This window comes from Aspergillus candidus (genome assembly GCF_002847045.1).
Source record: "Aspergillus candidus strain CBS 102.13 unplaced genomic scaffold BDW47scaffold_61, whole genome shotgun sequence".
Lineage (NCBI taxonomy): Eukaryota > Fungi > Ascomycota > Eurotiomycetes > Eurotiales > Aspergillaceae > Aspergillus > Aspergillus candidus.
Window position 1 is genome coordinate 18,784 of NW_020194066.1, and position 26,433 is coordinate 45,216.

A 26,433-nucleotide genomic window follows, 5' to 3' on the forward strand; every position below is an offset into this window, starting at 1 on the left:
CGACAATTCGACGGACACTAGGAGTCAATCCCTACATGTCCGTGAAGGCCATTCAACCGCAGACCAGGTGAGTCTGATACTCTCGACAAAAGTCCGGAAGAACAGTAGTATCCAAGGTACGATGAGGCATTGGGGGAGAAGACGAACCCCGCACGAACCAGAGATGGAAGGATCTCTGAACCAACGGCACCAATCAACTGGAAAGATGGCTGTTGGCGGCTCATCCCGAGCAAGTCCAATCCGCCTGGACCTGACTCGTGTCGTCAGAGACAGTTCGGAGTAGCTTGGAAAAGTATTCCGTGACCTCGACCGAGTAATATCTCCAGTATCTTACCCTGTTGATGCTGTACATACATAGCAGTAGAGTCTGTGAGCATCACGTGATCTATAAAGAGGATCAACCGTTGTTCCGGGTACCAAGATCAGCTGATCGGCGTGACAGCCTCAGGCACCACTGATAGCAGCGCCAGCGCTGACCGCCTTGCATCATAGGGCGGCAAGAAGCAGCTTATCATTCATCAGTGTCATTCGACCGGCCATCTTCACCTCCTCGACTGGTCAAACGACCTGCCTTGGACTCCTCATCTTGTTTTCTATCTGCTTATTTACTTGTCTTATTTACTTCTTCAGTTCCCTTCTTTTGTCTTCTATACTATACCTCTTTGACCTGGGGATCTAGATCTATTCATAGTTGTGCCGCCTGGTTCAGAGGAGAGTCGAGTTGTTGTTCCACATCGCTTGCCATCACATGGCCTGCTCTTGGACCCTCCTCTGAGTTTTGACTCGGACTATGGGTGAAGATTGCTACGTACTGATTCCTACTGTATGACTGTAGTCGCATCGGATTCTTTGAAGAACCTTCAAGATGATGGCCTCCAACATCCTATCACGGTTCCTCCCTCCGAACGGCTCACCCTCGGTATACGAGACCATCCGACAACACGATGCGGATTCCGATCTAGACGTGGAGGAACGAGGTGGATTAGAATTCGAGGATGGAGCGAGGCAACAATATACCGATCACGAGTTGGAGGAGGCCATGGCCGAGGCGGAGAGAGATGACATGCCCAGCGAAAGCGATGCGTTCCTGACACAAAGGAGCCCGCAAAGAACATCCAGGGGGGGGCCGCCGAAAGCGGGCTCTCGCCGTCGCAAACCCAGCCGACCACGGTGGATGCGAGGGGCCTCGCCACGGCATGACCCGGATGATGGGGATGACGATGTCCCGGCATCCCTGCTGGTGGAAGGGCACGATGACGATGACCTGAAGTCCCGACTACCGCCTCCACCCAGCCCCCATCACCTTCACGTACCAGAGCCCCTGGTCGGTGGGCCCTCGTCTCGGGATGACCGAGTTCACTGGGAATCTGCCCGAGAACGGTTGCCGATCCACGACGACCGGCGGAGACGTCGTCCGGGAGTGATCTGGTCTCAGGGCCTTCCAAATATGGCGACTGTAGACCCCAAAGAGAAGGCCCTATGGATGTGGGCCAACGTAGAAAACCTGGACAACTTCTTGAAAGACGTCTACTCGTATTTTACCGGGAATGGGATCTGGTCCATATTGCTGAACCGTTTTCTGAACCTCTTGTATGTGCTTCCCTGACTTCCCGATCAATAAAATTGCAAGGAGGCCGGTGGTCTAACAGATGGCAGAACCTTTGCGTTCATCGTGGGATTCGGGGTGTTCCTCACCAACTGCATCGATTATCGCGAGTTTCGGGGCAGTAGACGACTAGACGACATACTGATCCAGAAATGTACCAACAAGATGTCCATGTCGTCGACGTTTCTACTCTGGCTGTTGACACTATTCTGGATCGGCAAGGCATTTCAGTATCTCTTCGACATCCGACGATTAAAGCATATGCATGACTTTTTCCACTACTTGCTCGGGATCACGGATGCGGAAATCCAGACGATCTCGTGGCAGGAAGTCGTCAGCCGGCTGATGACCCTGCGCGACTCCAACCCAGCGACGGCTGGTACGGTGTCCGCCAAACACCGCAAGTACATCGGCAGTCAGTCGAAACAGCGCATGGACGCACACGACATTGCCAATCGGCTGATGCGCAAGGAGAATTATCTGATTGCACTGATCAACAAAGATATACTCGACCTCACTCTACCGATTCCGTTCTTCAGAAATCGCCCACTGTTCTCGAGGACGCTGGAATGGAACCTTAATCTCTGTGTGATGGACTACGTGTTCGATGAGCAGGGCCAGGTGCGGACTCTGTTCCTGAAGGACACCCATCGTAAGGCCTTGGGCGAGGGCCTGCGACGACGGTTCATCTTTGCGGGGATCATGAACGTCTTCGTCGCCCCGTTCATCATCGTCTATTTCATGATTCATTACTTTTTCCGCTACTTCAACGAGTACAAGAAGAACCCGTCTCGGATCGGATCTCGCCAATACACCGCGCTGGCCGAATGGAAGTTCCGTGAGTTCAACGAGCTGTGGCATCTGTTTGACCGCCGCATCAACATGTCCTATCCGTTCGCCAACCGTTATCTGGACCAGTTCCCCAAAGACAAGACCATCCAGGCGGCTGGGTTTGTGGCCTTCGTCGCGGGTGCCCTTGCATCTGTGCTGGCGCTGGCGTCACTGGTCGACCCGGAGTTGTTCCTGGGCTTTGAGATCACGCCGGATCGAACGGTGCTCTTCTATCTGGGTATCTTTGGGTCCGTCTGGGCCGTCGCCAACGGGTTGGTCCCTGAAGAGACCAACGTGTTCGATCCCGAGTTTGCTCTGTCGGAGGTGATCGAATTTACGCACTACTGCCCCAGCCACTGGAAAGGCCGGCTGCACAGCGACGACGTGCGCAAAGAGTTTGCCGCGTTATTCCAGATGAAGATCGTCAGCTTCGCGGAGGAGATCCTGAGTCTGATCTTCACGCCGTTTATTCTCTGGTTCAGCCTGCCCAAGTCCAGTGACCGCCTCATCGACTTTTTCCGGGAGTTCACGGTGCACGTGGACGGGATGGGGTATCTATGCTCCTTCGCGGTGTTCGACTTCAAGAAAGGCACCAACGCGATTCCCCAGGGACCTCCAGGGGTGCGAGGGGGGCCCGACCTTCGCGGGGACTACTATTCGACCAAGGACGGCAAGATGCTGGCGTCGTACTACGGGTTCTTAGACAATTACGGGGCCAATAATCGCGGCGGTCACCCAGCCACGCGACGCCAGTTTCACCCACCCCCGGCGTTCCCGACGCTGGGCACGCCGTCGATGGCCGACATGGGTCACTGGGGGGAGCGGCCGGACCCCGCGCGGATGCGCCACACGCCCCCCGGCGGTGCTCAGTCGTACCTGGGGCCGCGCGCGGGGCCCTCGGGGGTGGGTGACCACGCGTCCCCGGCGCCATCCGTTCTCCTCGACCCGCACCACCAGCCATCTGCGTCCGGGTTCCGGTCCTCCCACCGCCCTGGGGTCTATTCGCGGTATCGTCCCTCGCGCGCGGCGCCGACGGTGACCAGTCCCATCGAGGATGACGACGAATCCCTACCCGCGAGGGGCAGTGGAGGGTCTCCCCACCACGGGACTGGATCCAGCGGGGATGGGGTTGGCGCCAGCGGTAGCAATCTGGGGGAGTCATGGCGGGTGAACCTCATGGGAGAGGAAACGCACGAGGGGGACGAAGGGGAGGAAGTCGATGCGATCACCGGGGGGGCAGGGGTGTTGGGACTTATCCAGCAGTTCCAGAAGGTGAACAAAGACCACCGGGGACGGACGACCGTGGGTCTCTAATAGTTTATTATGAAATCGAACGATTATACCTCAATCTACCTTACATTCTTTTTTCGAGTGTTCATCTGGAGAGGGGAATGTTTGCCCTTGGCGCGTAAACAAAGCCAAATCCAACCAACCCCTGCCTTGACCAGACCAAACCAAGATCCAAAGGTTTGCACAGAAACTCAGGAAGAAAACTGCCAAAATAAAAAACCACCCTAATCCAACTCCATCAAGCAAAGTAGAGGTGAGCAAATGGTATGATGCATCACCAGGAACTAGACGAATAATGGAATATCATTCCTGCAGGAGGATCCACTCCTGGCAGCAACCCGGTTTGCAATTGGATCCATCCTTGTTGTCATAAATAGTCTCCATCTGATATACATCGTACATACATAGTATGGTACATACCATGCCAGATATACCTAAGCCTAATGGAGGAAGCGGTTTTGCGGTCTAGACGGGCTTGGCTGGGGGACTAGTTGGTTGTTGGGTCTTTCTTTTCTCTTCTTCTTTCTCACTTTGTTTTCTTCTCCTTCTTCATTTCACTTCTCTTCGTCTCTTTGTTTTGGTCTCTTGAGTCAGGCTGACTTTGTCTTTCTCTTTCTCTCTCGTTGACAGAGCTGGATTTTCCCCGCCATGCTCTATCTATCCTCAACCTACTGACTATTGATTGACTGAGGATCATTCCTATACTTAGGTAATGAGATAATAATAATAACCACATAGTGAGGATGCCATTCGGTTATGACTTCTACTCCAATCGTATCCAACTAACCCCTCTGTCTAGACGAACATCATGATTCGAGCCCGTCGCTACCGTATCCCACTGGTCTTAGCTACCGTCCTAATCCTGACCCTAATTCACTTTACGCGCTCTCGCGAACACCCGATTCCATATGATATTATTCGCGCTCCACCCTCGGCAAACACCAAGCGTTTTCCCTTCTCCCTACGTCCCCACGTCAACGCAAACAAGCTCCAGCAAGCCCCCTTGTCGCCCCAGGCCCCTCTCGCCCCTCCTCCCCCTCCTCCTCCACCGTCGCACGACTTCCAGTCCGGTCCTGGCCTGTCCCAACAACCAGAGGATCGCCCCAGCAAACTAGACACCGACACCGCCTCCGCGAAATCGCCCACAGAGCAGCACCCCGATGCTTCTCTCGCAGAGTCAGGCAAGGACAGGGATTCCTGGCCGAACGCCCCCGACACGGACCATGGCTCCTTCGCCAAAGGCCGACTAGAGGTTGAGGGACCCGAGTCGAACCGGCCAGCAGCACACTGGACAAAGCCGCGCGAGCACTTTCCACTCCCCGCAGAGGAGCTCATCAAGCTCCCAAGCGACCAACCACACCAACTCCCCAAACTACAAGCCACATTCAAAGACGAGTCGTCCCACGACAAGATGAAGCGCCTGCAGCGTCTGTCCCAAATCAAAGAGACCTTCGTGCACGCATGGAACGGGTACAAGGTCGCCGCTATGGGGCATGACGAAATCACCCCCGTCCGCGGGGGTTCCCGCGACCCGTTCAACGGCTGGGGCGCCACGCTGGTGGATACGCTTGACACGTTGTGGATTATGGACTTGCGCGAGGAGTTCGTCATTGCGGTGGATCGTGTCAAGATGATTGATTTTACGACGTGCAGGCGCAAGGATATCCCCATGTTTGAGACGGTTATTCGCTACTTGGGGGGTCTGCTGGGGGCGTACGATGTGTCGGAGCATCGGTATCCGGTGCTTCTGGATAAGGCTAAAGAGCTGGCGGAGATTCTAATCGGCGCGTTTGATACGCCAAATCGGATGCCGGCTCTTTTTTACAATTGGGCGCCGTAGGTATTTTCTGGAGCGATGAGATGAGTCCCTGTTGCTGATTAGATGTGTTTGTTTGCAGGAATTACACCTCCAAGCCGCACAGCGCAGATGCGAAGGCCGTACTGGCAGAGCTCGGCTCTCTGTCGGTGGAGTTCACGCGTCTGGCACAACTGACCAAGGAAGACAAGTACTACGACGCCATTGCGCGCATCACGAACGAACTGGAGAAAATGCAGGACTCAACGAAACTACCGGGTCTGTGGCCGATCAAGGTAGATGCCTCGGGGTGCAAGGCAGCCACAGCCAAGGCCCCGCTGGATCCAGAGCTCTCTACCCCCGACACAGGCTCTACCTCCGACACAGGCTCTACCTCAGACACAGGCTCTACCTCAGGTACAGGCGCAAAGCCGCTACCCTCGGACCTCGAAAGTTACACAGACTACTTCAAGTCGCATGACGCTTCCCGCACGGAGACACCAGGTCCCGATGCCGTACGACTAGAAAGCAGGGCGCTGCCAGAAGCGAACGCAGATGCAGACGGAGACACAATCTGCAAGGACGGGCTCCGCAGTCCGGCGACAGAGTTCGACACCTTCGGGATGGGAGCGCTAGCCGACTCGGCGTACGAGTACCTACCCAAGGAGCACATGCTGCTCGGCGGCCTGAACCCGCAGTATCAGACGATGTACGAAAAGGCTATGACAGCCGCGCGCAAGCACCTCGTCTTCCGGCCAATGGCCAAGGGCACGACCAACGTGCGCTTCCTAGCGTCAGTGAGCCTGTCGACGCCAGTTGCCCACGCTACACCAGACCAGATGAAGCACAAGTACGAGGGCACGCACCTGTCGTGCTTTGCAGGCGGCATGGTCGCCATCGGCGCAAAGCTGTTCGGCATTGACAGTGACATGGATCTCGCCCGCAAGCTGACGGACGGCTGCGTGTGGGCTTACCAGGCGACTAAGACTGGCATCATGCCGGAGCGATTCGACCTTGTCCCCTGCAAAGATCCGCAATCCTGCCCGTGGGACGAGACCGCTTATCACAAAGCGCTCGACCCCTACATGGAGCAGCGACTCGCCCGCCCGCCACCCTCGCAGAAGCAGCAGCAACAGCAACAACAAAAGGAAGGGCCAAAGAAGCCAGGCAGCGTCGGCTTGAGAAATAGCAAACGCTGGCACGTCGTCGCTCAGCCCAAACGCCGACCAACCGACATCCCAACCCACGAGTCACCCGAGTCATCATCATCATCATCCTCATCCGAGTCTTCATCACCCAAAGAAAGCTCAGAGGAACCACCATCCCACCAAGCATATGTATCCTCACGAATCACAAGCGAACACCTCCCACCCGGCGTAACGCGCATCACCTCCCGTCTCTACAAGCTTCGTCCCGAGGCGATCGAGTCCGTGTTTATCATGTTCCGACTAACGGGCGACGAGTACTGGCGCGAGCGCGGGTGGAAGATGTTCGAAGCCGTCTCTAAGATAACAAGAACGGGGATCGCGCACTCGGCGATCAGCGATGTCACCGTTACGGATCCGGTGCTACTGGATGAGATGGAGTCGTTTTGGTTGGCGGAGACACTGAAGTATTTCTATCTGCTGTTTTGTGATCCCGGGGTTGTGAGCTTGGATGATTATGTTTTGTATGTTCCATTCCCCTTCCCTGTGTTTCTTTTTCTTGTAGAGAGAAGGAATACAAGAAAAGAAAAGGGAAGGTTCAAAACTAATATCTCGCAGAAACACAGAAGCCCACCCCCTCAAACGACCCAGCTCAACGTCCTCATGAACCTTTCTTTCTTAGGTCTATCTCTTCTGACGGTGTTGAATCGCGAAATATCCGACCCTACCAACCATATCAACACCAACTAATTTACGCACATGATGTTTATTGCTTACTTACTTCTGATGATGAAAAGGATACGGATTGCTTATGAGCGGGTGGCTTTATTTTAATTCTTTTTCGGGCATTGTATGTACCTTGCATGGTAAATGACTGGGTTGGGGTGTATATTCTGTTCTATAAGGGTTGCTATGGTTTATTGCAATCGTATAGGACTTATTTTTTTCTTATTGATTCAATTACCTGGTGTGTACGCATGGATCTACTCAAAAGAAGAGGGAAGAGCAGGCGAGTGAGGCTAGAATGAATGAAGTAAGACGCAGACTACCAATGTACGTCATTGTCAAGTAGGGTTAGCGGTTTTCTCAGGGCTGACTGTCTGACAGCTGTGGGGTTTCCTCGCAATGCGCCGCCTTCTTTTTTGGGTTCTTTTCTACTTTCTTGTTTAATTGTTCCTTCTTGCTTGGTTGGGGTTTTTTGGAATCTTGAAATTCTGTCTGGGTCTTTTGGTTTGGGCTGTCTAATATGATCGAATGGTTCGTTATATAGGTGGAGAGTACTCCGGTGGTGATTGAGGGTTGAGTAATTGTCATGATAGGATTGTTAGAATGGTGGATATAATCGAGTCCCATCTCGATACCTACATCTACCTAGTATAATAGAGACTTGTAGTAGGATCTACCTACATATCAACATCAGGATCACAGGTTCCGAAGAAAATAGACAAGCTGGCCAACGACACTAACGACCGCCTGCATTAATGATTATAGCGGTTTGATCAAGCGAGCTGAGAGGCGGGGCGCGCCGATCTTGCGACTAACAGGAGACAGTACAGTACAGTATACCGTCAATCAGCCACGTCCGATGCTATGAATAGTTTGGAGAGGAGACCTTCAACTGGCTACTAGATAATGGCTATGCTAAATTGAAGGACGATTAAACAAGCGCTTGGATCCGTGTGGCTTGTCCGAGGACGTTCGTCTGTCTTTGTAGTGTCAATGAGATGAAAGTGGGCCTGCAGCTCGGGTCGAACCGTCTAAACCTGTTCAGATAATGTTCCATGATCGAGTCCAAATAAATCTCCTTTCTCCATTCTGCGTAAACTCGCTGTTTTCTTATTATACATCTCTCCTACTACTCACCTGTCCCCCTCTCTCCCTATCTTCCCCCTCCCAGGCCTCTCCTCAGGTCTCTCCTCCTGCTCTCTCACCTATTTCCCTGCCTGTGTTCTCATTATACTTTCTCTCTCTCTCTCTCTCTCTCTCTCTCTCTCTCTCTCTCTCTATATATATATTTTTTAAAAAAAATAGCTTTGAGCTAGTTTTCAGAAAACATGTCATAAATATCAAGAAAATTCTATAATAACGTGTTTAGACCCACTTGACATGAAAAGAAGAACCATCACATGACCTCTTGGTCAGACTTACCGAAGACTTTCACCTGAACTCTTGACCTACTTCCACCTCAGGAGTCAAGTGTACAAACTGATTTTCTTTATTTGGATTGACTAACTGCTTTGGATTACATCCCTGGTGGCGAACCCCTTGTGGCTGGAGTTACAGCTGAGCGTGGTTCAGACTAGTGCTGATCATGGTTGAGAAAATCACACTCAAATCCTGAACCACGCTGAACTCCCCGCCCACATACAATGTTGAGCATGATTCAGGAATCCAACCCTCTTGAAACTATATTCACACTACAAAGCATCCGTTCATAGCCCTGCAAAACAGTTATATAGCCCCTATGTCCAGTAGGGTCCAGTAGGTTCCAGTAATGTCCAGTAATGTCCAGTAAAGTCATTGGGGTTCTAGTAGGGCTCCATGAAAGGTTCTCTATAGGGTTTCTTGAGTGTTTTAGGCGCTCGACACGGGGTGCTTTAGAGACTACGCAGGCACTTTTAAAGGGGACAAAAGCTGCTGAGCGTGGTTTAGAGAGTAGGTCAATTTCTTAATCAGAAAGGTTACTTTGTGAATCATGCCAAGGGTTTTTCCAGCTCTGTTCTGAACCACGCTGGGCTGTAACCCCATGGCTACCCGCATGGATTGATGATGCCTGCTTCTTTGTCCGAGAGTGTATATTTAGGGAAACAATTATGAAGCTAGGCCTTCCCTCGCCCATCCCGCTCACGGCTTGGGTCCTTTCTATAGGCCTATCTCGACAAGCTGTTGGCCCTAGCCGGACTACTTGTTTTGGTGAAACGCTTTGATGCGAAATGTGACAAACCGAGTGCTTGTTCTTGTCTGTGATTGACTGGGTCCGTTCAGGTCGCGGGGCAAGCGAGAGTTGGGTATGGGGGCCATTTGTGGTCTTGCTTATTCTCGAGGCGCAGCCAGCCTTGTCCTGTGTTAGCCCCATGGTATTTATTTTGTACTTTTTTCGGCCGTTGAGGCCAACCTTTAGGGGCGGCCTTGCATAGGTAGATAGTTATAAATATCTTTTTGTCTCCCGTGGTTGGGCTTGTGCACTTACTCAACTTCATCATTCCATCCAATCTCCGGAGATCAATCAACCGATCAAGGAAGACTATTATACAATATGCACCTCTCGAACCTCATTCTCCTCCCCCTCGCCCTCCTCCCCCTAGTCACCGCAGACTCCGACTCAGGCGAAGGATCATGGTCCATCCGAGGATATAAGACTAAGGAAGACGATGCCAAACCCCCTAAGCCCGATCAATACGAAGACCTTGCCAGCGGCCGCAACGTTATCGAATGCGGCGACCTGTCCAACGGCGACGAACTTCGTTTTATCAAGGGCAATCCGGGAGATTTTGTTGTCACTGTTTACCGGGGTCCCACGGAGGGCGAGGACAAGAGGTGCTCGGGGGAGGGGGCGACTGTTCAGCCTGGAAAAGTCTATGAGGGACCATTTAAGCAATACGAGGTTTGTTCTCTTCTTTCTCTCTCCCTTATATCTTCTCTCTCCTTCCCTAGATCTTGTTAGATAAATTCTCACCAATCTTGATTATAGGTGCAGTTCATTCCGATAAAGAAGCGGAGTGAGAAGGCGCTGAGAAGTTGAGTTGCCTGATGGATTGTTTGATACTGGTCCTTTCTTCACATTATGTCTCCCTGGTTGGTTCGCGGTGCTGGACACGCTTCCTCTGGGGATGTCATGTTTATGTATCCTAATCCCATGTCGTAGGGCTTCTTGATTTCTTGGATATATGGGTGGGCGATGGCACATCAGGGTTGGTCCTTTCGGGAGGGACACCCTCTATGTGGCTTATCTTCTTATCACTCCTTCCTCAAGCACAAAGCAATGCTTTCCAGATTGCTCTTTCCATAGAGGGGAAGGAAAAAAGACCGCACTTGCCATTAGCATGATTAAATCTGATTGACAAGGCAGTGACGATCAGACTTGGTGGTTTCAATAGAATAGCTGCGACATAGATAGGCACCTGCAGGCCGTCCGTAAGTCTTCATTGAACAGGTGAAGTAGACTGGGTCCTCCAACCTCATCATCCACCTTGTCTTGCCCTAAGCACACCACTATGGAGACGCATCATTATTCCGTTATCATCGTCGGTGCTGGCATCGCTGGTATCAACGCAGCCTACCGGCTCCAGTCTGAGCTGCCAGATCACCCGTACGTCATCCTTGAGGCCCGCAGCGCCATCGGGGGCACCTGGGATCTGTTCCGCTACCCGGGTGTGCGCTCGGACTCGGACCTCTTCACTTTTGGCTTCTCGTGGTTCCCCTGGGACGAATTTAACCCCATTGCGGACGGGGAGTCCATTGCAGGCTATATCCGTCGTGCGGCCGCTCACTATGACATCGACCGCCATGTCGTGTTCCGGCATCGGGTACTTTCCTATCATTGGTCTTCCACCGAGAATCTCTGGACGCTCTTGGTGGACCACCAGGGCCAACTAGTTCTGTACATCACGCGGTTCATCATCCTGGGCACCGGGTACTACGACTATGACAAACCGCTGGATTCTCCCATTCCCGGCCTGGATCGGTTTGAGCGCCAGGTCGTCCACCCGCAGTTTTGGCCTGCGAACCTGGACTACGAGGGTAAACGGATTGTCATCATCGGTAGTGGCGCTACGGCTGTAACGCTGTTGCCTCGTCTGGTGGAGAAAGCAGCCAAGGTCACGATGTTGCAGCGCAGTCCGACATATATCTTGCCCATGGTAAACAAGAATACACGTACTACCGTGGACGCCTTGTTCCCTCCCCGAGTGGCTCACAGAATCAAACGTGCTCGATGGATCATCACCTCGCGTCTGACGGTGCTCTTCTGCCAGACGTTTCCCCGCTTTACGCGCTGGCTGTTCCGGTTGATCGTTTCGAACAGGATCCCGCCACAGATCCCCTGCAGTCCGCACTTTGATCCCAAGTACAATCCCTGGGAGCAGCGGCTATGCATCTGTCCGGACGGAGACTTCTTTGCCAGCTTGCATACGGGCCGTGCGGATGTCGAGACGGGCACGATCCGGGAGGTGGTCGCCGACGGTATCATCCTAGACTCCGAGAAGAAGCTGGAGGCGGATATGATTGTGACAGCCACGGGCATGCGGTTGCAGATGGCGGGGGGTGCGTCATTTTATGTTGATGACGAGAAATACCCTTTGCCGGAGAAGTACACGTGGAACGGGGTGATGTTGCAGGATCTCCCGAATATGGCCATGCTTACCGGATACACCAACGCTTCGTGGACGCTCGGGGTTGACGCCAAAATGCGTCTGATCTGTCGTCTGCTGCGATCGATGGCAGACCACCAGCATTCCATGGCCGTGCCTCGGGTGCCGGGCGGTTCTAAGCTAGAGGAGAAGCAGCTGTTGGACCTGAAATCGACGTACATAGTCAAGGGGGCAGAGATCTTGCCTCGCGCGGCAAAGCAGAGACCCTGGTGCCCACATGACAATTATCTGTCTGAATGGTTGTTTGCCAAGTATGGAAGCCTTGAAGAAGGACTGGAGGTGACTTGACTTGGGGGCTCCTTTGTAGAGACCTGAGTGGGTGGATCATGGCCACATCCCATTGACTGCTGTATTTTTACCCCTATCCATTAACCAATACAGTCAGATTCAAAACCTGCGCCATCATAGAGCGATTAACTGGTCGTCCCTCTTGGTAGAGCGGCGGGTATGTAAAAGGTAGCGGTGTCTTGTCTGCCGTCCTTTTCAATCCCTCGCAAATAGGATCACATCATGTCACCTGTGTAGAATACAGGAACAACAAACTCAACAGGTGTACAGGTATCATTGTCAAAAGAAGTGGAGGAAGACGAGAAGAAGAAGTAAATAGATGGAGAGTATAGACGGATGAGGCTACACCGATCGGGTTAGTGTGGGTCGAGCGACTCCCGCTTGATTTGTTATGGTGCTTTGGTCACTACATCATCATCATCATCTTCTTCGGCTTCACCTTCATCTCCCCTCCTCCCTCTTCTTTCCCTTCTCCTCCTGGTCTAACTACCCCCCTCCAGTCCTCCTCTCCTGCAACCTCTGGTCAGGCACATCCCGGGATGAGTGTCACGGTCCAACTCATCCGACGACGAAGACGCCGATCGACCGTGGGCAATGGAGATGGTGGTCGACTCCGAACACCAGTTCTGGGATGGTCAGTCCAATTAACAAACGATCCACATGCCCTTCCTTGCTTCTTCTGTCTCTTCTACTGGGATTCTACCTTGTTTGCTTAGATCTTCATGCAGAAGCTGACTGGCGCAGAAATCCAAGAGATTGTTTCCACCCCTTGCTCCTCCGAAGACAGCATCGACGATGCCCTGCGGACTTATCTGAGTCTGGCTGCCCATTACAGAGGTCCGTCCTTCTTTCATATCGTTCGCGGCTCGATGATATTCTCGTTCCTCTCGTCGAATTCTCCCCTGACCACCTTCAGATGAATATCTCCACTCCGCGCTGGCCGTTTCGCGCTGTTCCTACAAGCTACTCACGTCGAGCATCTTCGCTCACCATGGCGACTATGTGCGCCGACAGATGATCTATGGCCTCTTGCAGGTACGGCCAGCGACAGCCAATTCCTCCTGCACGAACCGAACCGCCTTGTGCTGACAAGTTGATGCTTTACCAGGACGACGACCCGAACACCCTTCTCCTGATCGCATCGTATCTTCTCTTCGACGGCCAGCAGAATGAGATCGTCTTCCGCATGATGAATGAGGAGTGCGCTTTTCCGCGATTGGTGGAACTTCTTCAGGCGCAGAATAAGGCTATAGGTGACGATGGAGCTGGGCTCCATCGACTCCTGATGGACTTGCTGTATGAAATGTCCCGCATTCAGCGCATCAAGGTGGAAGACCTGGGTAGGTACCTTGGTTGATTACGGCGGTGGGAGATGATAATTAACAAGGTGGTAGTACTCGTGGACGACGACTTCATCAAGAGTCTCTTCAACATCATCGAAAATCTCTCGTACGATGTCAACGATCCGTACCACTATCCGGTCATTCGTGTTCTGGTAAGTGTTGACAGGCAGTCCGGTGCGCTTGGTGCAGAGGCTCATTGTGCAGTTGGTGCTGAACGAGCAATTCATGATCTCGGCCCACGATCCTATCAGCGAACGGTCGTCGACCACCTTGACCAACCGAGTGATCAAAGTCCTGTCTATGAACGGCAACCTCTACAAAACCTTTGGCGAGAACATCATCCTCCTCATTAATCGAGAAGGTATGTCCCCGGTCTCCTGGTTGACTTCCTCCAAGCAAGGTTCTAACAGCCCCAGCCGAAACCTCTCTTCAGCTTTTGACCCTCAAACTCCTCTACCTAATATTCACGACCCCCAGCACATACGAATACTTTTATACAAATGATCTTCACGTCCTCGTGGACATTCTCATCCGCAACCTGCTGGACCTCCCCGAGGAGGCGGCGGCGCTGCGACACACCTACCTCCGCGTGCTGTACCCTTTGCTGGCGCATACCCAACTGAGAAACCCCCCGTTCTACAAGCGGGACGAACTTCACAGGATGCTCAGCATCCTAGTCAGGGGCCAGCTGCCCACCACCGCGGGCGAGGTCGACCACGAGAAGATCATGCACTTCGATGAGGTGGACGAGACCACACGGCGGCTCGTTGCGCGTTGCGCCACGGTCGACTGGCTTCGCGAGACGGACGAGGCTCAGAAGCAGGCGGCACAGAGGAAAGACTCCGTCCCAGACACGAGCGAGATCGGCACACCGCTGGAACCTTCGCAAACTTACTCGTCAAGCGGCAGTTCATCCGACGCCCAATCTCCAACGCGACCCAACGCACTGTCGACGCCGTACGCGGAGCGCAAGCCTAGCCAGGCGCAGCGGCTTGGCATGCAGTTGGAGCAAGGCTCGTCCTCGTCCCTTAGCGTCCAAGAGGTGGCCACGCAGCACGAGAAACCGGGCATCATCACCCCGAGCCGCAACGACAATTACGGCCCCGAAAAGCGGCCCACTCACACCGTCGTCAAGCCCAAGGTCAAGCCCCTCCCGCCCAAAGCACGACGCTGGCGCGGACGACGAACCCACGTCGAAGACGAAGACGGCGCCAACGCCCACCGCATCCCGGAGGAATCACCCATCCCTCCCAGCCCCATTACCCCGGCATCCCCGTCCCCATTTCCCAGCGCGCACCTACACGCCCACGGAGATCGCCGGTACTCCGCGGCAAGTACCCTGGCGCCGCCGCCCGTGCCAGCGCACGCCCGCCGCTCGGCCTCTAATCCCCCGCCTGCGGTGCCGCCCCCGCGCCGATCCGCGCATCCAGCCGTGCAACACTTCTCCAGCCACTGCACGCCCGTGACGAGCCCCTCGCGGCAGCAACATAGCCTCCCGCCGACGCCGTCCACGCCCGGCAAACACGGGCAGAAGCCCGAGCCGCCCAAGACGCGCAGATGGCGAGCAGGCAGCATCCGACAGGACGGGGCGGACAGCCCAACAACGCCGAACAACACCCATCCTCCCGAAGAAGCAAAAGTCAGTGTGGAGGAAGCGGTGCAGAGTGTGTCTATCAACGATGGAGCTGGACGTTGACATGCAGAACGCATCCATCTTATAACACACCGCATAACGGCGCGCTTGCTTTCTTGCTGGGTTTTGCTTATCTTCCTGATCAATAGTAATTATTCATTTTTTCTTGCATCGGTGGGTTATCATCATTATTATCATTATTATTCATTTACTTGGCATAGCTAGGCATTACTCTTACTTGCTTCTATCTTCTACTTTCTTTCCTTCATCTTTAGTCTAGACCAGGTCGATAATCAGACTACGTACTTCATCTACTCTTATACTACAGATATCAAGTCATAGATAGAACCATGATCAGTCAGCCAGCCACTGTACAAGGCTAATAATTCATCTCTCAAGTCAAGTCAAGTAAAGAACTAAACTAAATACATGAACGAGAATGCCGAAACTAGGCACAGAAGAAGGTAAAGTAAGGTACAGTAAAATCACAGCTTTTATCCTTCTTTCTTTCTCTCCCCTCAAGAAGGATCAAAGAAGGAAACAGAGAAGAAGAGGAGGAACAAGAAGAAGAAAGGAGACTACAACCCATGGATCCCCCAAAACCTCTCCGCCCCAAACGTGCCCTCCCCATCCTTCTTCCAAGCATCATCAAACGCCGAGAACAGAACCAAATCCGCCGGATTCCCCCGAAAGCTCTCCCTAAGGCTCTGCACAGCGGCCCTATTATTCTCCACAGAAGGCACAGCCTTCCCATTCGCCTGCCCAGCATGTGGCCACCCAGACTCGGTAATCACAACGCGCTTCCCGTCCGCCTTGCGCGAGATCTCCCCCGCCTTACCAGCGACGTAGGCGCCCGCGCCAGCCGCCGACTGCGTTGCGTCGAAGAACGCGTGGCAGTTCGCCGCGCAGTAGTCGGACGCGGTGCACAGCTCGGGATGCGCGAGGAGCATGGTGAAGGTGTCGACTGTTACGATGGGGCCTTGGTAGCCGGCGGGGCGAAGCGTGTCGCGCGCTTGCTGTAGGGCTTGGACCATTTGTTGGGGGGTGGCTTGGCCGCGGTTGACGAGCTCGTTGCCGATGGAGATGGTGTGGATTGTGGACCAGTCGGATGAGGCGGCCTTGATGATGGTTTGGAGGCTGGAGGCGTAGTCTTGGAGGTCGTAGATGCCTGCGAAGACCTGCATGTTGTGTTTCCGTGCGGCGGTGGTTACTGTGTGTGTTTGGTCGCAGTCGACGCCGTAGATGCGGACGAAGGCGTATTGGGGCTGGATGCGCGCGATGTCGGCGTTGACTTGGGATTGCGTCTTGCAGGTCCCGTCGGCGTTGTAGGGGCTGTAGGAGATGCCGTGGGGGACGCGGGCGTCGGTGTTGGGTTCGGTCTCCTCTGGTTTAGGTTCGGGTTTGGGGTCGGGTTTGGGGTCGGGTTTGGGGTCGGGTTTGGGCTCCGGTTTAGGGTCGGGCTCGGGCTTCGGCTGGAATTGAGACAAGAGCTGTTTTATTCCTGTTAGATAAATACGGTTCTTGTGCCGAGGGCGAAAAGGAACTTACGCCATTGGCAGCATCCGTCACGTATTTGATAGGCTTGCCAGCCTCATCGACCAGCACAATCACAGTATCGAAAGGCCCATCTCTGGCGACAACGCGAGGAAGCGCAGCCACCTGGATGCTGAGCAGGAGCACAGCCAGAAGGAGAATAATGCACTTCATTGTTGATCTGTCCGGGGCTGGAGTCAATCCAGGTTGAGATCGTGCACAATGGGTTCTTGATAGTAAGCTCTCCAAGCTTGCACAGACGCGTTCTGTTGACTGGACAGGTCGATATGGAGATTGACAATCTTTAGGAAGAAGACACGATCATAAAGAAGTTATAGAGAAAGAATAAAGTGTGGGGAATTTCCCCAGCAAGGGAACCCAGGAAACACCATCCTCCCAGGACCCCATCCATCCATTCCAGCCCTGTCTGATCCCAGTGAATGCTCCATCCCAGGTACCCGGTGTGTCCAGCACAGGCCCCTGTGTAATTCACCGCGAAGTATGTGGAGGGAGCGAGAATCCACGAGCGTGCCCTCTTACCCTATTTACCCGGCGGGCAGCATTCACAGTGCCCATAGCCCATACCTAGGTGAAACCGTGAAACCCCCTGTGTTCATATTAGAGGAATGTCCCTGCCCTCTTCACTCATCTCACCCCACCCGTGTAATTTCTTCAAATTGTGCAGACTGAATCAGGGGGTCCTTTTTTATTTCCTGGATTGACGTCAGCTTTCTTGCATTCTGTTGGGTGGGAGGGACAGTTAACTAGGTAGTTTTCTGTCTTGGTGATTGTTGTTGGCCTGTTGTCCCAGGCGCCAAGGAGTCACTGTCCATCCCTTTCTCCCCTCCAATTCACCCCCAATTTCTATCGTCATCCCTGGTAATATCACTGTCAAGAAAGGATAAAAATTCATATTAAACAAAATATTCTCTAATAATGTGCAGTACAGAATAAGTTCGACGAATTAATCAATCGTCAACCGGAAAGTTAACCTGCGGCAGGTGACCGCTTTGTTTTTCTCTGCTGTCAATGCAGTCCGAACATGGCTGCCCATCCTCGGGGAGTAAACGGCATCCTGGTGGGTAAGACGACCACATGGGGAGCTGTGCTTACAGCAGGGTCGGAGGGAAATTGTACAAGGGACGAAGGGAGGTGTTTAGTTTAGGAAATAGGGAGATATGAGGGGCGGCAACAAGCGTCATCGGAGCATGAGTCTTCGTGGTCGAATCTTCCGGTAGATCCAAGGCGTATGCAGCGTTTATTTCTTTTTGCTAAGAACCTTGGTGACGGCATGGCGGATCGTCGTCCCGGCTTTCTCGATTTCCTTCTTTGTTAAGCCGGTCGTCACGCACACTTTCAATGCCGGTGGGATGAACTGCTTGGGTTCAAAGTTGTCCTGGAGGGTCTTCAAACGGGTGATGAGGACGCCGTTTGCAAGGCACTGCATCGAGTTGTTAGACACAGGACAGGAAAGAAGGAAAACGAAAAACAAAGAGTGATGAACGTACCTCGTCGACAACATCTTGCAGCAGAAACTGCTGATCATCAATGGAAAGCTTCTTAGCAGAAACCACCTCCGGCTTGATAACGAGCAGCAAAATCGGGTTCTCCGGCGCGCTCATGCAGTACACCCAATCGCTCCGAGGGTCCAGCTGAGCCCGAAGCGTCTTAGTATACTCGCGCAGCTGGGACACGGTCTCGGGACTGTTCTGGAGCATGTTGATCGTGGCGCTGGCGGTAGTCGACAGGAGCGCCGGCAGAGCGGCGGAGAAAGTGTACGCGGCCGCGGAAATGCGCTGATGGTGGACAATCTCCTCCGAACCGGCGCAGAAGCCACCTCCCGCGATCAACGGGCCGGCCAGCGAGCCCACGATCATGTCAACCTCCGCCGCGTCCACGTTCTGATGCTCCGTCACGCCCCGTCCGGTTCTTCCAAGGACGCCAAACGACCACGACTCGTCCAGGATAAGTCGAAACTTGTACTTGAGTTTCAGCTCGATCTAAACTCCACAGTCAGCTCTGTCCTGGCCATTCCCACGGCGAATGAAGCTGAGGGGAAACACACGATCTTAGGCAAGTCGACCAAGTCGCCGTACGACTCAAACAGGCCTTCAGTGATGATGAACCGCCGGGTGAGAGGCTTGCGGGCCTGCTCCTTGGTGACCTTGGCGAGGACCCTCTCCAGATCCTCCATGTCATTGTGCTCATACCACCGAACGATGCTGCGAGAAATCTGGATACCCTTCCGGATCGCAAAGCTAACACCCTTATCCGCCACGATGATATCCCCACGCTTGGAGAACGCCGGGATAACACTGGAGATAGTCGAGAAAGCCTGGGCGTAGATGATACAATCAGGAACCCCAAGGAACGACGCCACATCTGCCTCCGTCTTCATATGGACGTCCTGGGTACCGTAGAAACCGCGGGGACCACAAGGGCCAACGCCATAGTTGCGGAGCGTCTGAATAGCCTTTTCCTTGAGCGATTCGTTCGTATTAAAGTTGTAGAAGTTGTAAGAGCCGAGATTCGTAACCGTCCGGCCGTTAGACAATTTCGACTTGGGACCGACGGGCCTATTCCGGGATTCCGACAACGTCAGCATACAGCCAGCCCGCGTTTCGTGACAACGACGAAGCAACACATGGATATAGATAGTCCTACCCGACAATCACGGTCCGTTTATCCACCTCCATCTCCTCCAGCGCACTCGGCTTCCCGACCAGGGGTTCCGGCGTCCACTCGTCCACCAAATCGTCGATCTCATCCTCGGAGAGCTGGACTACGCCAGGCTTGGTCGAATACTTGGGGGCCAGGAGATAGCGAACGGCAAAGAGGAACAGGAACAACTCGACGGCGGATCGGATCGGATCATTCTGATAACTCGACTTGACGTAGCGCAGGAAAATGGCTGAACCGGGGAGCCGGTGGAAGAGATTGGAGAGTTCGTGCAGGTACTCCGACAAAAGACGCTGGGTCTCCTGGATGTCCATGGCGGGCAGTGTGCACGCAGCGGCGCCCAGACCGGGAGGGGGTTAAATTCAGAGAGCGATAAATTGGATCACCAGAGAGATTATCAGGATACCATGAGAAGTGAAGAAAGGAGAGACGGTCAAAAAATGAGAGTTGCAGCAAGAGAAGTAGACGTGCCGGACGGAATGGACACGGAGAAGGTCGAGGCACCAGCGATCGTTTTCCGGATCCTCGCGTGGTGGCACGTGACCCTTCCCCCCTACGCCCTTACAGTCAAGTGTTGGACAGGCGTTCATTTTTTGATCTCTACGTTTGTTCTGCTGCATGGTGTTTTTTACTGCCATGATTTGACCTTAGTTGCTTCAGGCGCGACTACAGGGGTGTCCGATCGGGCCAAACGGGCCTCGGCTCAGGATTTACAAGAAGATCATCTTTGAAAGGACTGCCATAAACAAAAGAGAACAAGAAGAATTTGCAAGTCTAATAATCACATACATGAGGGACAGTAACACACGACACCTGGAGAATACAACAGCTAACAAAGATCGCACCCATTAATGTTGGCGACGGCAAAGAGCCGTGCGCTCAGATAAGACAAGAAAGAGAACACGCGACAAATGTATGGGACGCAGCAACAACGTCAGGGCGCTGGTTACTTTATACAGCTCATTTCCATAATTCCATTTCTGAAGATGGCGGGACAAGAAAAAGAAGAAAAAAAGAAGGAATGCAGCAAAATGCGGTGCTAACGTGAAGGGAAGGAACGGACCAGCCTCTATGACGGAGGGCTGGGCTTCCAGGCCTTGAATCCTAACGGAAGATGGCTACCCGTGTAGCTAGCAACAGTGTCATTGTTGTTCGCATCCAAGGGTTGCAAAAGTTGCATCGGCACCTCTGGCAGGTTCAGACCTTTGATAGTACGGGCGACCAGCGGCGCGATGATGAGCACAAGGAAGAGGACAAGCATGACAAAGTAGAGGATAGCAAAACGGATAACTCTCCGCTTTCGTAGCTTGGACTGTTTGAGGGAGTAGATCGGGGGTCGGATTTGACGACTGGCTGGCATTAGCACTAGTGCTCGTGGAACATGGAAAAAGTAGAAACGTACCTTGGTCGCAGCCAGAAAAGAATGACGGAATGGAACTTGTCGATGTAAGGAACGCAGAGAGCGGGCAGCATGATGAATAGGATCAGATGTCCCAGCACAAAGTCCGCAGAGAAATAACCCAGTTCCGTGATCTTGCACAGGAACTCGCGGCCCGGCTGAGACATGGAGTGCCAGCCCATGCTATACCACTTACCGGTCCACCACGCGATGTTGGACTGATCATGCTTGAACTCACGGGTCAAGGCAAGAGCCACGATCAGCTTGTAGATGAACCGCTGAATGGCAGCCATGGAGATCATTCCCATCAACATACGAGGCCAGGACCACTGTTCGAGAAAGAACATAACTTCGAAGATAGCAAGGAGAATGATAACAGAGACGGCGTGGGCAATGGCAGCCAAAACAGAACCAAACTTCTTGCAGCACATGCTCAGGAGCGGGCCCATACAGCACGCCATGGCGAAGAAAACGCCGGCGACACCGGCGTTGATCGCAATCGGTCCAAAGGCGCAAATCGCGATACGAATAAGGGCATTGTACGCCTTGTCTTTGTTGTTTGTGACGCCAGTTCGAGAGTTGATGTACAGGAACGGAACGAGTGTGACAGCAACCTGGACCAAAGGCACGAGAATCTCCGCGAAGAAGATATTCGAGATACGGGCCCTGGGGACATCACCAGACCCCTTCTCGGAGGGGACACCCAGAAGCTTGCGCTTATAGCCTGTGATACGGGTACGGGACAAGCGGCAGAAACCGATCCAGGACGAGGCGTGGGAACGAGAGTTACCACGCGAGAGCCAACGCAGGTAGTCACGGTAGTCAATAAAGAAGTCGTTCCAGGCGAACTGGTGAGGGTTGAACAGGAAGGGCGAAATGCACAACGCAAGAAGCGACACCCAGAACCAAATGAGAGACGCAGTCCAGACGGTGGAAGTGGCGAACAGCAGCATCAGGAGCGAGCGAGCGCCCGCGTAGATCGAAGGGCCCGCAAAACGCGAGTACAAGATGCCGAACGGAATACGCGCCGTGGCAAACCCACGCCCAGTACCAATGTAGCGGGCACCACCGAACGACAAGTTCTGGTGCACCGCATTGGCGTAGATCTGACACACGAACACCTCGAACATGAAAGAGAAGGAACCGAAGTGCTTGGCCAAACGGGTTGCCATGCGCCAGACACCTCGCTCCGTCAATTCCTGGACGGCTAGGGGCACGAACGAAATGAAGAACACGATGAAGATGGAGATAATACAGCGATTGACCCAGTCCACGACAGGTACGAGGTTGGCACAGAACGTGGGTCTCAGGGGGTCGGTAATAGGCAAATCGGGGTTGTAGGTGCAAGTAATCGTCTCATGCTTGAGGGCTCCCAGATTGACCAAGACAATCATGAACATCTGCACCGAAAGCATAATGAACATGTTGTTGATGTGGAAACCAGGATGGGCATAGTAGAAAGACAAGAAGCGATCCAGAGGCAACTGGGTACCAAGGTAGTAATACTCGCGAGAGAGCATCTGCTCACCCATACCAGTACCAATCTTGGTGGTGAAGTTGAGAATGGAGCCAAAACCCAGATCACGACCCTTACCACACTGGAAGTACTCGCAATGCTTGATGCGACCACCACGGCAGATAGCGGTCATACCAGCGTAGATATCTTCGTTCAGGTGAAGACCCTTTTGCGCCTTGGAGATACCACCGCGAGTAGTCATGAAGACACCATTGAGGAAATCCGGGTGACCATAGTGAAGCTTGCCTCCAATCTGGGCCAGAGTACGCGCGAACAAGGTACCGAACGTCTGTTCCTTACCAGCGGCAACGTCACCAAGAACACCAACGTTCTCGGAGAAAATGTATTCACGGGCACCGAGAATGGCGACGGGTTCGATGCTCTGGCTCGGGATACCAGGGGTGTACGGCGAGACATTGTCGGTGGTCAGTTCTTCGAATTCAGCCAGCACGCTACGGATCTTCAGGCACTCTTCGAGATAGTTGTCCTGGTTAGCGTCGATCACCTGGATATATTCACCGCGGTAGAAGATAATGGAGTGGTTCTGGTTGTCGGATTTGCCGTCACCAAGGATGGGGTTGCCGGAAAGTTGAATCCTGAACTTGGGCTTGCGCATGCCGTTGTCCAGCAGCTCACAGTGGCCATCGATCAGAGCGGAGTAGAGGCGTGGCTCCTCACCCTCCTCAAGCGGTGCTTCTTCATCGAGGTAGGCAATCTGAAGATCGGGGTAGGCACGGAGCAAGAACTCGGTGTTCTCACGCTCTTCCTTGTTGAACTTGGCATAACGCTGCATAGAAACGCAGATCTTGAACTTCCGGCGCGCCATCCGCTCGAGCTCGCGCTCGAGCTTCTCGGAATTGCCACCAAACATTTGCACGACCTCGGGATTCTCGACACGATACAGCAATTTGATCGCGCGGCTGTAGTTCATGAAACCAGAGACAGTACGGTACAGGGTCTGAGAGCGCAGGGAAGACCAGATACGGGTTCGCAGCGTGTATTCAGGGGCAGCAGACTTGAAACCAATGCAGTAGAACGGAAGATCATCGATCTTACTCTTCGCCACATCCTTCTCGCTCTTCTCGGACTCGCCGTTGAACTGGGAGGTCTCATCGGCCAGGATCTTGGTGTCCTTCACGAAGCAGTCCCACTCATGGGGGTGGAGCTGCTTGAGGTATTCCAGAAGGGTCACACGCGAGTAGGGCTCGTCTTCGCGAATAATTTCACGGAGCGAAAGCAGGATCTTTTCGCTGTAATGCGGGATGAGCACGGTGAATGTCGGCATGTTGTCAACGGGGAGAGGCTCCGGCATGGGCGTGGAGAGGGACTGGGCGAAGAAGGAGATACGACGTTCGGCTTCGCTACCGGCCGGGAAGAACTCAGTCTTGAAAGACTGGTCCTCCTGGGAAACAAAGAAGGTTGGTGCGCGAAGAGTTCTCTTGCCCTCCTGCTCCGAAGGAACCTGATGATAAAGCAGTTTCTGGACGTGATCAATAGCCAAGAGATGCTCGCGGTACATCGAGATGATGATGGCGTTCCAAACCTGCGAGATCAGGACTTTGGGCTTGTACTTGATCTCCATGTCGGTGGTGGCCAAGACTTTCGAATAGATACGCTTCGGAAGGCGAGAGAAGATGTTCCTCCAGGGTGACCAGATGGACACACCCAGATAGAAGGAGCGCGCAACCGAGAACACCGTGTTGCAAATAATGTACCACAGGTAACTATCGAGGAAGAAGAGAGTCAAGTCCATGAAGAACATGAGGCCGAGAAGAATCTGGGGCTGGGCGTGGCAGAGCTTGTTGGGAATGTACGTGACACCAGCACATTGGCGGAGCTTCAAGGGAGACAAGATGCGAATGGGATCCTTGAAAGACAGGGTCAAGAAAAAGTACGACTCCGCCAGCTTGGCACCGAAAACGCAGACCCAGAGACCGTAGGACATCCACATGTCATTGCCCTTCAGACGGGGGAAGCTCGCGGTGAAGGTTTGGCTCGCGACGTACTGGCGGCCATGTTTCTTCATGTAACTGCCGAACAAGCCACCCAGGGGCATGACCGCGAAGAAGAAGAAGGTAGCCAGAGCGAGGAAAAAGTGCACAATACCGATAATCAAGGCAGGAGTCTCCCCGACCTCTTTCTTGAAGGCAAATACCACGACACCCGGCGCGAGGTTGACGATGAACACACCGAGGAGAAACATGAGACGCTTGCTCAAGTGCTGGGCACCGGCCCAGCGTCGAGGGACGTACATCCATTCCATGATAGTGGCGAAGATTTGAATGAAAGCGACGAGGGCACCACCGAAACCGACAGCAGACCATTGCCACGAGCCTGGCGGCTTGTTGTTCATCTGCTGTTGATAGTTGTGGGTGTACAGGGTCGGAGCGTTGTATGCAGTGAAGAACCAGAAAGAGCCCAAGTGGATGACCCAGATACGGTTGAAGTTGGTGGCCATGTGGAACCACGAACGGGTCTCCTTGTATGTCTTGAAGAAGGCCTTCTTCCAGACGATATCCTTGAGCTTGGTCCACCGCTCGGCGGGTGGGATGTCGACCAGACGCGTCTTATCTTCAAAGGCAATGCGCTCGATGCCCTCAGGGTACCAGAAGAGCTGGTTCATGTCATCGTAACCAATGATCTTATTGTGGTCGCGCTCACGACGGACATACTTTCCTTCCAGGATCTCATAGCCCTGGTCGCGACAGAACTGATAGAGGGGCGTGATCACCTCGTTCAGGTAGGTGAATTCCTCCACCGGTTCGACACGGTTCTGACACTCTTGGGAGTTGTAGTAGTCATCGGCGCACTTGAAGATGAAGCAGATACACTCGGGCAGGAAACGGACCTGGTTGGCCTCACCCCAGCACAGAAGGAACAGGGCGATCTGGCGCATCCGGTCGTGTTGGGACATGCGGTTCATCCGGGTCTTCCAGCGGTACTCGGCGGCTTCGAGGCTGTTGTCGCCCTCGAGAGCTTCGAGGGTTTCATCGACATTTTCCGGGTTTTCCTCGGCCTTCTTCTTGGCCGCCTTGCGGGCCTTGCGTGTCTTCCGATCCGCCTTGCCCAACTTCATGTTTGCGAAGCCGACCGCGTCGTCCAGATCCAGGTGGGCGGCGAAGTACCAGCGTCGGTAGTTGGCATTATCACCACCGATGTAGTCCGCATGGAGAGACAGGAGGGCTTGATTGGGGGTCATCCGTGACGCACGCGAGTCCAGCTGCGTCATGAGGTGGTCGTACATGTTTCGCATGCTGTCCCGTTGGAAGCCAAATTTGTTGACCAGGTCGAGGAAGATGTCTTCGACCTCTTCCTTGGAGACCGGAATCTGGCCATCGGACGCCCAAGCGGGGTACGGCTCGCGGGACCGTTGACCCGCCGGCAGGGCGTTTCCGTACTCCATGCCGTAGACTGGAGTGGATGCACCTGACGACCGGTTGGCACCGTAGGAGATCTGCGAGGACGGAGGACGGTAGCCACCGTATCCCCGACCATACTGGCTGTCGGCGTAGCTGTTGTACCGATCATCATTGCGGCCATAGTAATCCATGTCGGCCGCACGAGCGGTTTCGGACCTCATGGTGAAATCACTAAAGGTCTCGGAATCTTCCTCTGAGTCACCACGGCGTCTTCCTCGGCCACCCTGGTCGTAGTACTGGTCGCCATAGTATTCGTCCTGATGGCCGGCATCGTAGTATCCAGCATCCGGGTGATAACCGGCCTGTGCTCCATCGCCGTAATAACCACTGCGAGGGTCAGCTTGCCATGTACATCATCACAAGACGATGCTCCCATTCATCACATCACTTACCCTTGATCATAGTACCCATCGCCGTAATCATGAGGGTCGTAATAAGCCTGACCGTGGTCATCCTGATAATAGGAATCCCCATGGCCTTGGCCTTGGCCTTGTTGATGGCCGTAGCCATCGTCGTAGTGGCCTCCTTGATAGCCTGACATGCTAGATAGCCACTATGACCGTACCGTCGATAGTATTATGGTTCTT

The 26,433-nt window shown here is 53.6% G+C and overlaps 9 protein-coding genes across 9 annotated transcripts; 5 read left to right on the top strand and 4 right to left on the bottom strand.

The window, feature by feature from the left end:
- Positions 1-220: 220 nt before the first annotated feature.
- BDW47DRAFT_120263 (uncharacterized protein) lies at positions 221-841 on the bottom strand (the record flags this gene model as incomplete). Its single annotated transcript, XM_024815465.1, has 3 exons — positions 221-367; positions 441-507; positions 813-841. 3 exons carry the CDS (start codon positions 839-841, stop codon positions 221-223), a joined length of 243 nt encoding a protein of 80 aa, XP_024668524.1.
- Positions 540-3,751, top strand: atgI (autophagy protein ATG9; the record flags this gene model as incomplete). Its single annotated transcript, XM_024818044.1, has 2 exons — positions 540-1,590; positions 1,657-3,751. The coding sequence occupies exons 1-2, from the start codon at positions 866-868 to the stop codon at positions 3,749-3,751; spliced, it is 2,820 nt and encodes a 939-aa protein (XP_024668525.1). The 5' UTR covers positions 540-865.
- Positions 3,752-4,279: 528 nt separating this feature from the next.
- BDW47DRAFT_112023 (class I alpha-mannosidase 1A) lies at positions 4,280-8,072 on the top strand. Its single transcript, XM_024814073.1, has 5 exons — positions 4,280-4,464; positions 4,527-5,563; positions 5,626-7,191; positions 7,286-7,720; positions 7,775-8,072. The coding sequence occupies exons 2-4, from the start codon at positions 4,536-4,538 to the stop codon at positions 7,332-7,334; spliced, it is 2,643 nt and encodes an 880-aa protein (XP_024668526.1). The 5' UTR covers positions 4,280-4,464; positions 4,527-4,535; the 3' UTR covers positions 7,335-7,720; positions 7,775-8,072.
- A 1,844-nt stretch (positions 8,073-9,916) lies between these two features.
- On the top strand, positions 9,917-10,482 carry BDW47DRAFT_112024 (uncharacterized protein). The gene is made up of 2 exons (XM_024814074.1): positions 9,917-10,271; positions 10,359-10,482. Exons 1-2 carry the CDS (start codon positions 9,924-9,926, stop codon positions 10,407-10,409), a joined length of 399 nt encoding a protein of 132 aa, XP_024668527.1. The 5' UTR covers positions 9,917-9,923; the 3' UTR covers positions 10,410-10,482.
- Positions 10,483-10,698: 216 nt separating this feature from the next.
- BDW47DRAFT_134259 (flavin-containing monooxygenase) lies at positions 10,699-12,366 on the top strand. Its single transcript, XM_024818045.1, has one exon. The coding sequence runs from the start codon at positions 10,882-10,884 to the stop codon at positions 12,322-12,324; it is 1,443 nt and encodes a 480-aa protein (XP_024668528.1). The 5' UTR covers positions 10,699-10,881; the 3' UTR covers positions 12,325-12,366.
- Positions 12,367-12,756: 390 nt separating this feature from the next.
- Positions 12,757-15,571, top strand: BDW47DRAFT_76512 (DUF2013 domain-containing protein). The gene is made up of 7 exons (XM_024819799.1): positions 12,757-12,958; positions 13,069-13,161; positions 13,241-13,359; positions 13,433-13,664; positions 13,719-13,819; positions 13,872-14,028; positions 14,084-15,571. The coding sequence occupies exons 1-7, from the start codon at positions 12,919-12,921 to the stop codon at positions 15,361-15,363; spliced, it is 2,022 nt and encodes a 673-aa protein (XP_024668529.1). The 5' UTR covers positions 12,757-12,918; the 3' UTR covers positions 15,364-15,571.
- Positions 15,572-15,685: 114 nt separating this feature from the next.
- On the bottom strand, positions 15,686-17,212 carry scw4 (putative cell wall glucanase (Scw4)). The gene is made up of 2 exons (XM_024818046.1): positions 16,849-17,212; positions 15,686-16,790 (listed from the first exon to the last, which is right to left on the bottom strand). The coding sequence occupies exons 1-2, from the start codon at positions 17,005-17,007 to the stop codon at positions 15,879-15,881; spliced, it is 1,071 nt and encodes a 356-aa protein (XP_024668530.1). The 5' UTR covers positions 17,008-17,212; the 3' UTR covers positions 15,686-15,878.
- A 441-nt stretch (positions 17,213-17,653) lies between these two features.
- Positions 17,654-20,047, bottom strand: lcbA (serine C-palmitoyltransferase subunit lcbA). Its single transcript, XM_024814075.1, has 4 exons — positions 19,498-20,047; positions 18,899-19,409; positions 18,342-18,833; positions 17,654-18,274 (listed from the first exon to the last, which is right to left on the bottom strand). The coding sequence occupies exons 1-4, from the start codon at positions 19,824-19,826 to the stop codon at positions 18,092-18,094; spliced, it is 1,515 nt and encodes a 504-aa protein (XP_024668531.1). The 5' UTR covers positions 19,827-20,047; the 3' UTR covers positions 17,654-18,091.
- A 534-nt stretch (positions 20,048-20,581) lies between these two features.
- Positions 20,582-26,387, bottom strand: BDW47DRAFT_128949 (1,3-beta-glucan synthase; the record flags this gene model as incomplete). The annotated part of the gene is made up of 3 exons (XM_024816924.1): positions 20,582-20,861; positions 20,915-26,173; positions 26,239-26,387. 3 exons carry the CDS (start codon positions 26,385-26,387, stop codon positions 20,582-20,584), a joined length of 5,688 nt encoding a protein of 1,895 aa, XP_024668532.1.
- Between the last annotated feature and the right edge of the window lie 46 nt (positions 26,388-26,433).

What these genes read in the sequence shown, in the direction of transcription:
- BDW47DRAFT_76512 (XM_024819799.1), top strand. Translation starts at nt 12,919, where the DNA reads ATGGAGATGGTGGTCGACTCCGAACACCAGTTCTGGGATG. An exon ending in TCTGGCTGCCCATTACAGAG is followed by an intron (nt 13,162 to 13,240) that starts GTCCGTCCTTCT and finishes GACCACCTTCAG; the next exon opens with ATGAATATCTCCACTCCGCG. An exon ending in ATCCGGTCATTCGTGTTCTG is followed by an intron (nt 13,820 to 13,871) that starts GTAAGTGTTGAC and finishes CTCATTGTGCAG; the next exon opens with TTGGTGCTGAACGAGCAATT.
- scw4 (XM_024818046.1), bottom strand. Translation starts at nt 17,007, where the DNA reads ATGAAGTGCATTATTCTCCTTCTGGCTGTGCTCCTGCTCAGCATCCAG. An exon ending in TGACGGATGCTGCCAATGGC is followed by an intron (nt 16,791 to 16,848) that starts GTAAGTTCCTTT and finishes GGAATAAAACAG; the next exon opens with CTCTTGTCTCAATTCCAGCC.
- BDW47DRAFT_112023 (XM_024814073.1), top strand. Translation starts at nt 4,536, where the DNA reads ATGATTCGAGCCCGTCGCTACCGTATCCCACTGGTCTTAGCTACCGTC. An exon ending in CTTTTTTACAATTGGGCGCC is followed by an intron (nt 5,564 to 5,625) that starts GTAGGTATTTTC and finishes GTTTGTTTGCAG; the next exon opens with GAATTACACCTCCAAGCCGC. An exon ending in AGCTTGGATGATTATGTTTT is followed by an intron (nt 7,192 to 7,285) that starts GTATGTTCCATT and finishes AATATCTCGCAG; the next exon opens with AAACACAGAAGCCCACCCCC.
- lcbA (XM_024814075.1), bottom strand. Translation starts at nt 19,826, where the DNA reads ATGGACATCCAGGAGACCCAGCGTCTTTTGTCGGAGTACCTGCACGAA. An exon ending in TGGTCGACTTGCCTAAGATC is followed by an intron (nt 18,834 to 18,898) that starts GTGTGTTTCCCC and finishes TGTGGAGTTTAG; the next exon opens with ATCGAGCTGAAACTCAAGTA. An exon ending in TGCAAGATGTTGTCGACGAG is followed by an intron (nt 18,275 to 18,341) that starts GTACGTTCATCA and finishes AACTCGATGCAG; the next exon opens with TGCCTTGCAAACGGCGTCCT.
- BDW47DRAFT_134259 (XM_024818045.1), top strand. Translation starts at nt 10,882, where the DNA reads ATGGAGACGCATCATTATTCCGTTATCATCGTCGGTGCTGGCATCGCT.
- BDW47DRAFT_112024 (XM_024814074.1), top strand. Translation starts at nt 9,924, where the DNA reads ATGCACCTCTCGAACCTCATTCTCCTCCCCCTCGCCCTCCTCCCCCTA. An exon ending in GACCATTTAAGCAATACGAG is followed by an intron (nt 10,272 to 10,358) that starts GTTTGTTCTCTT and finishes TCTTGATTATAG; the next exon opens with GTGCAGTTCATTCCGATAAA.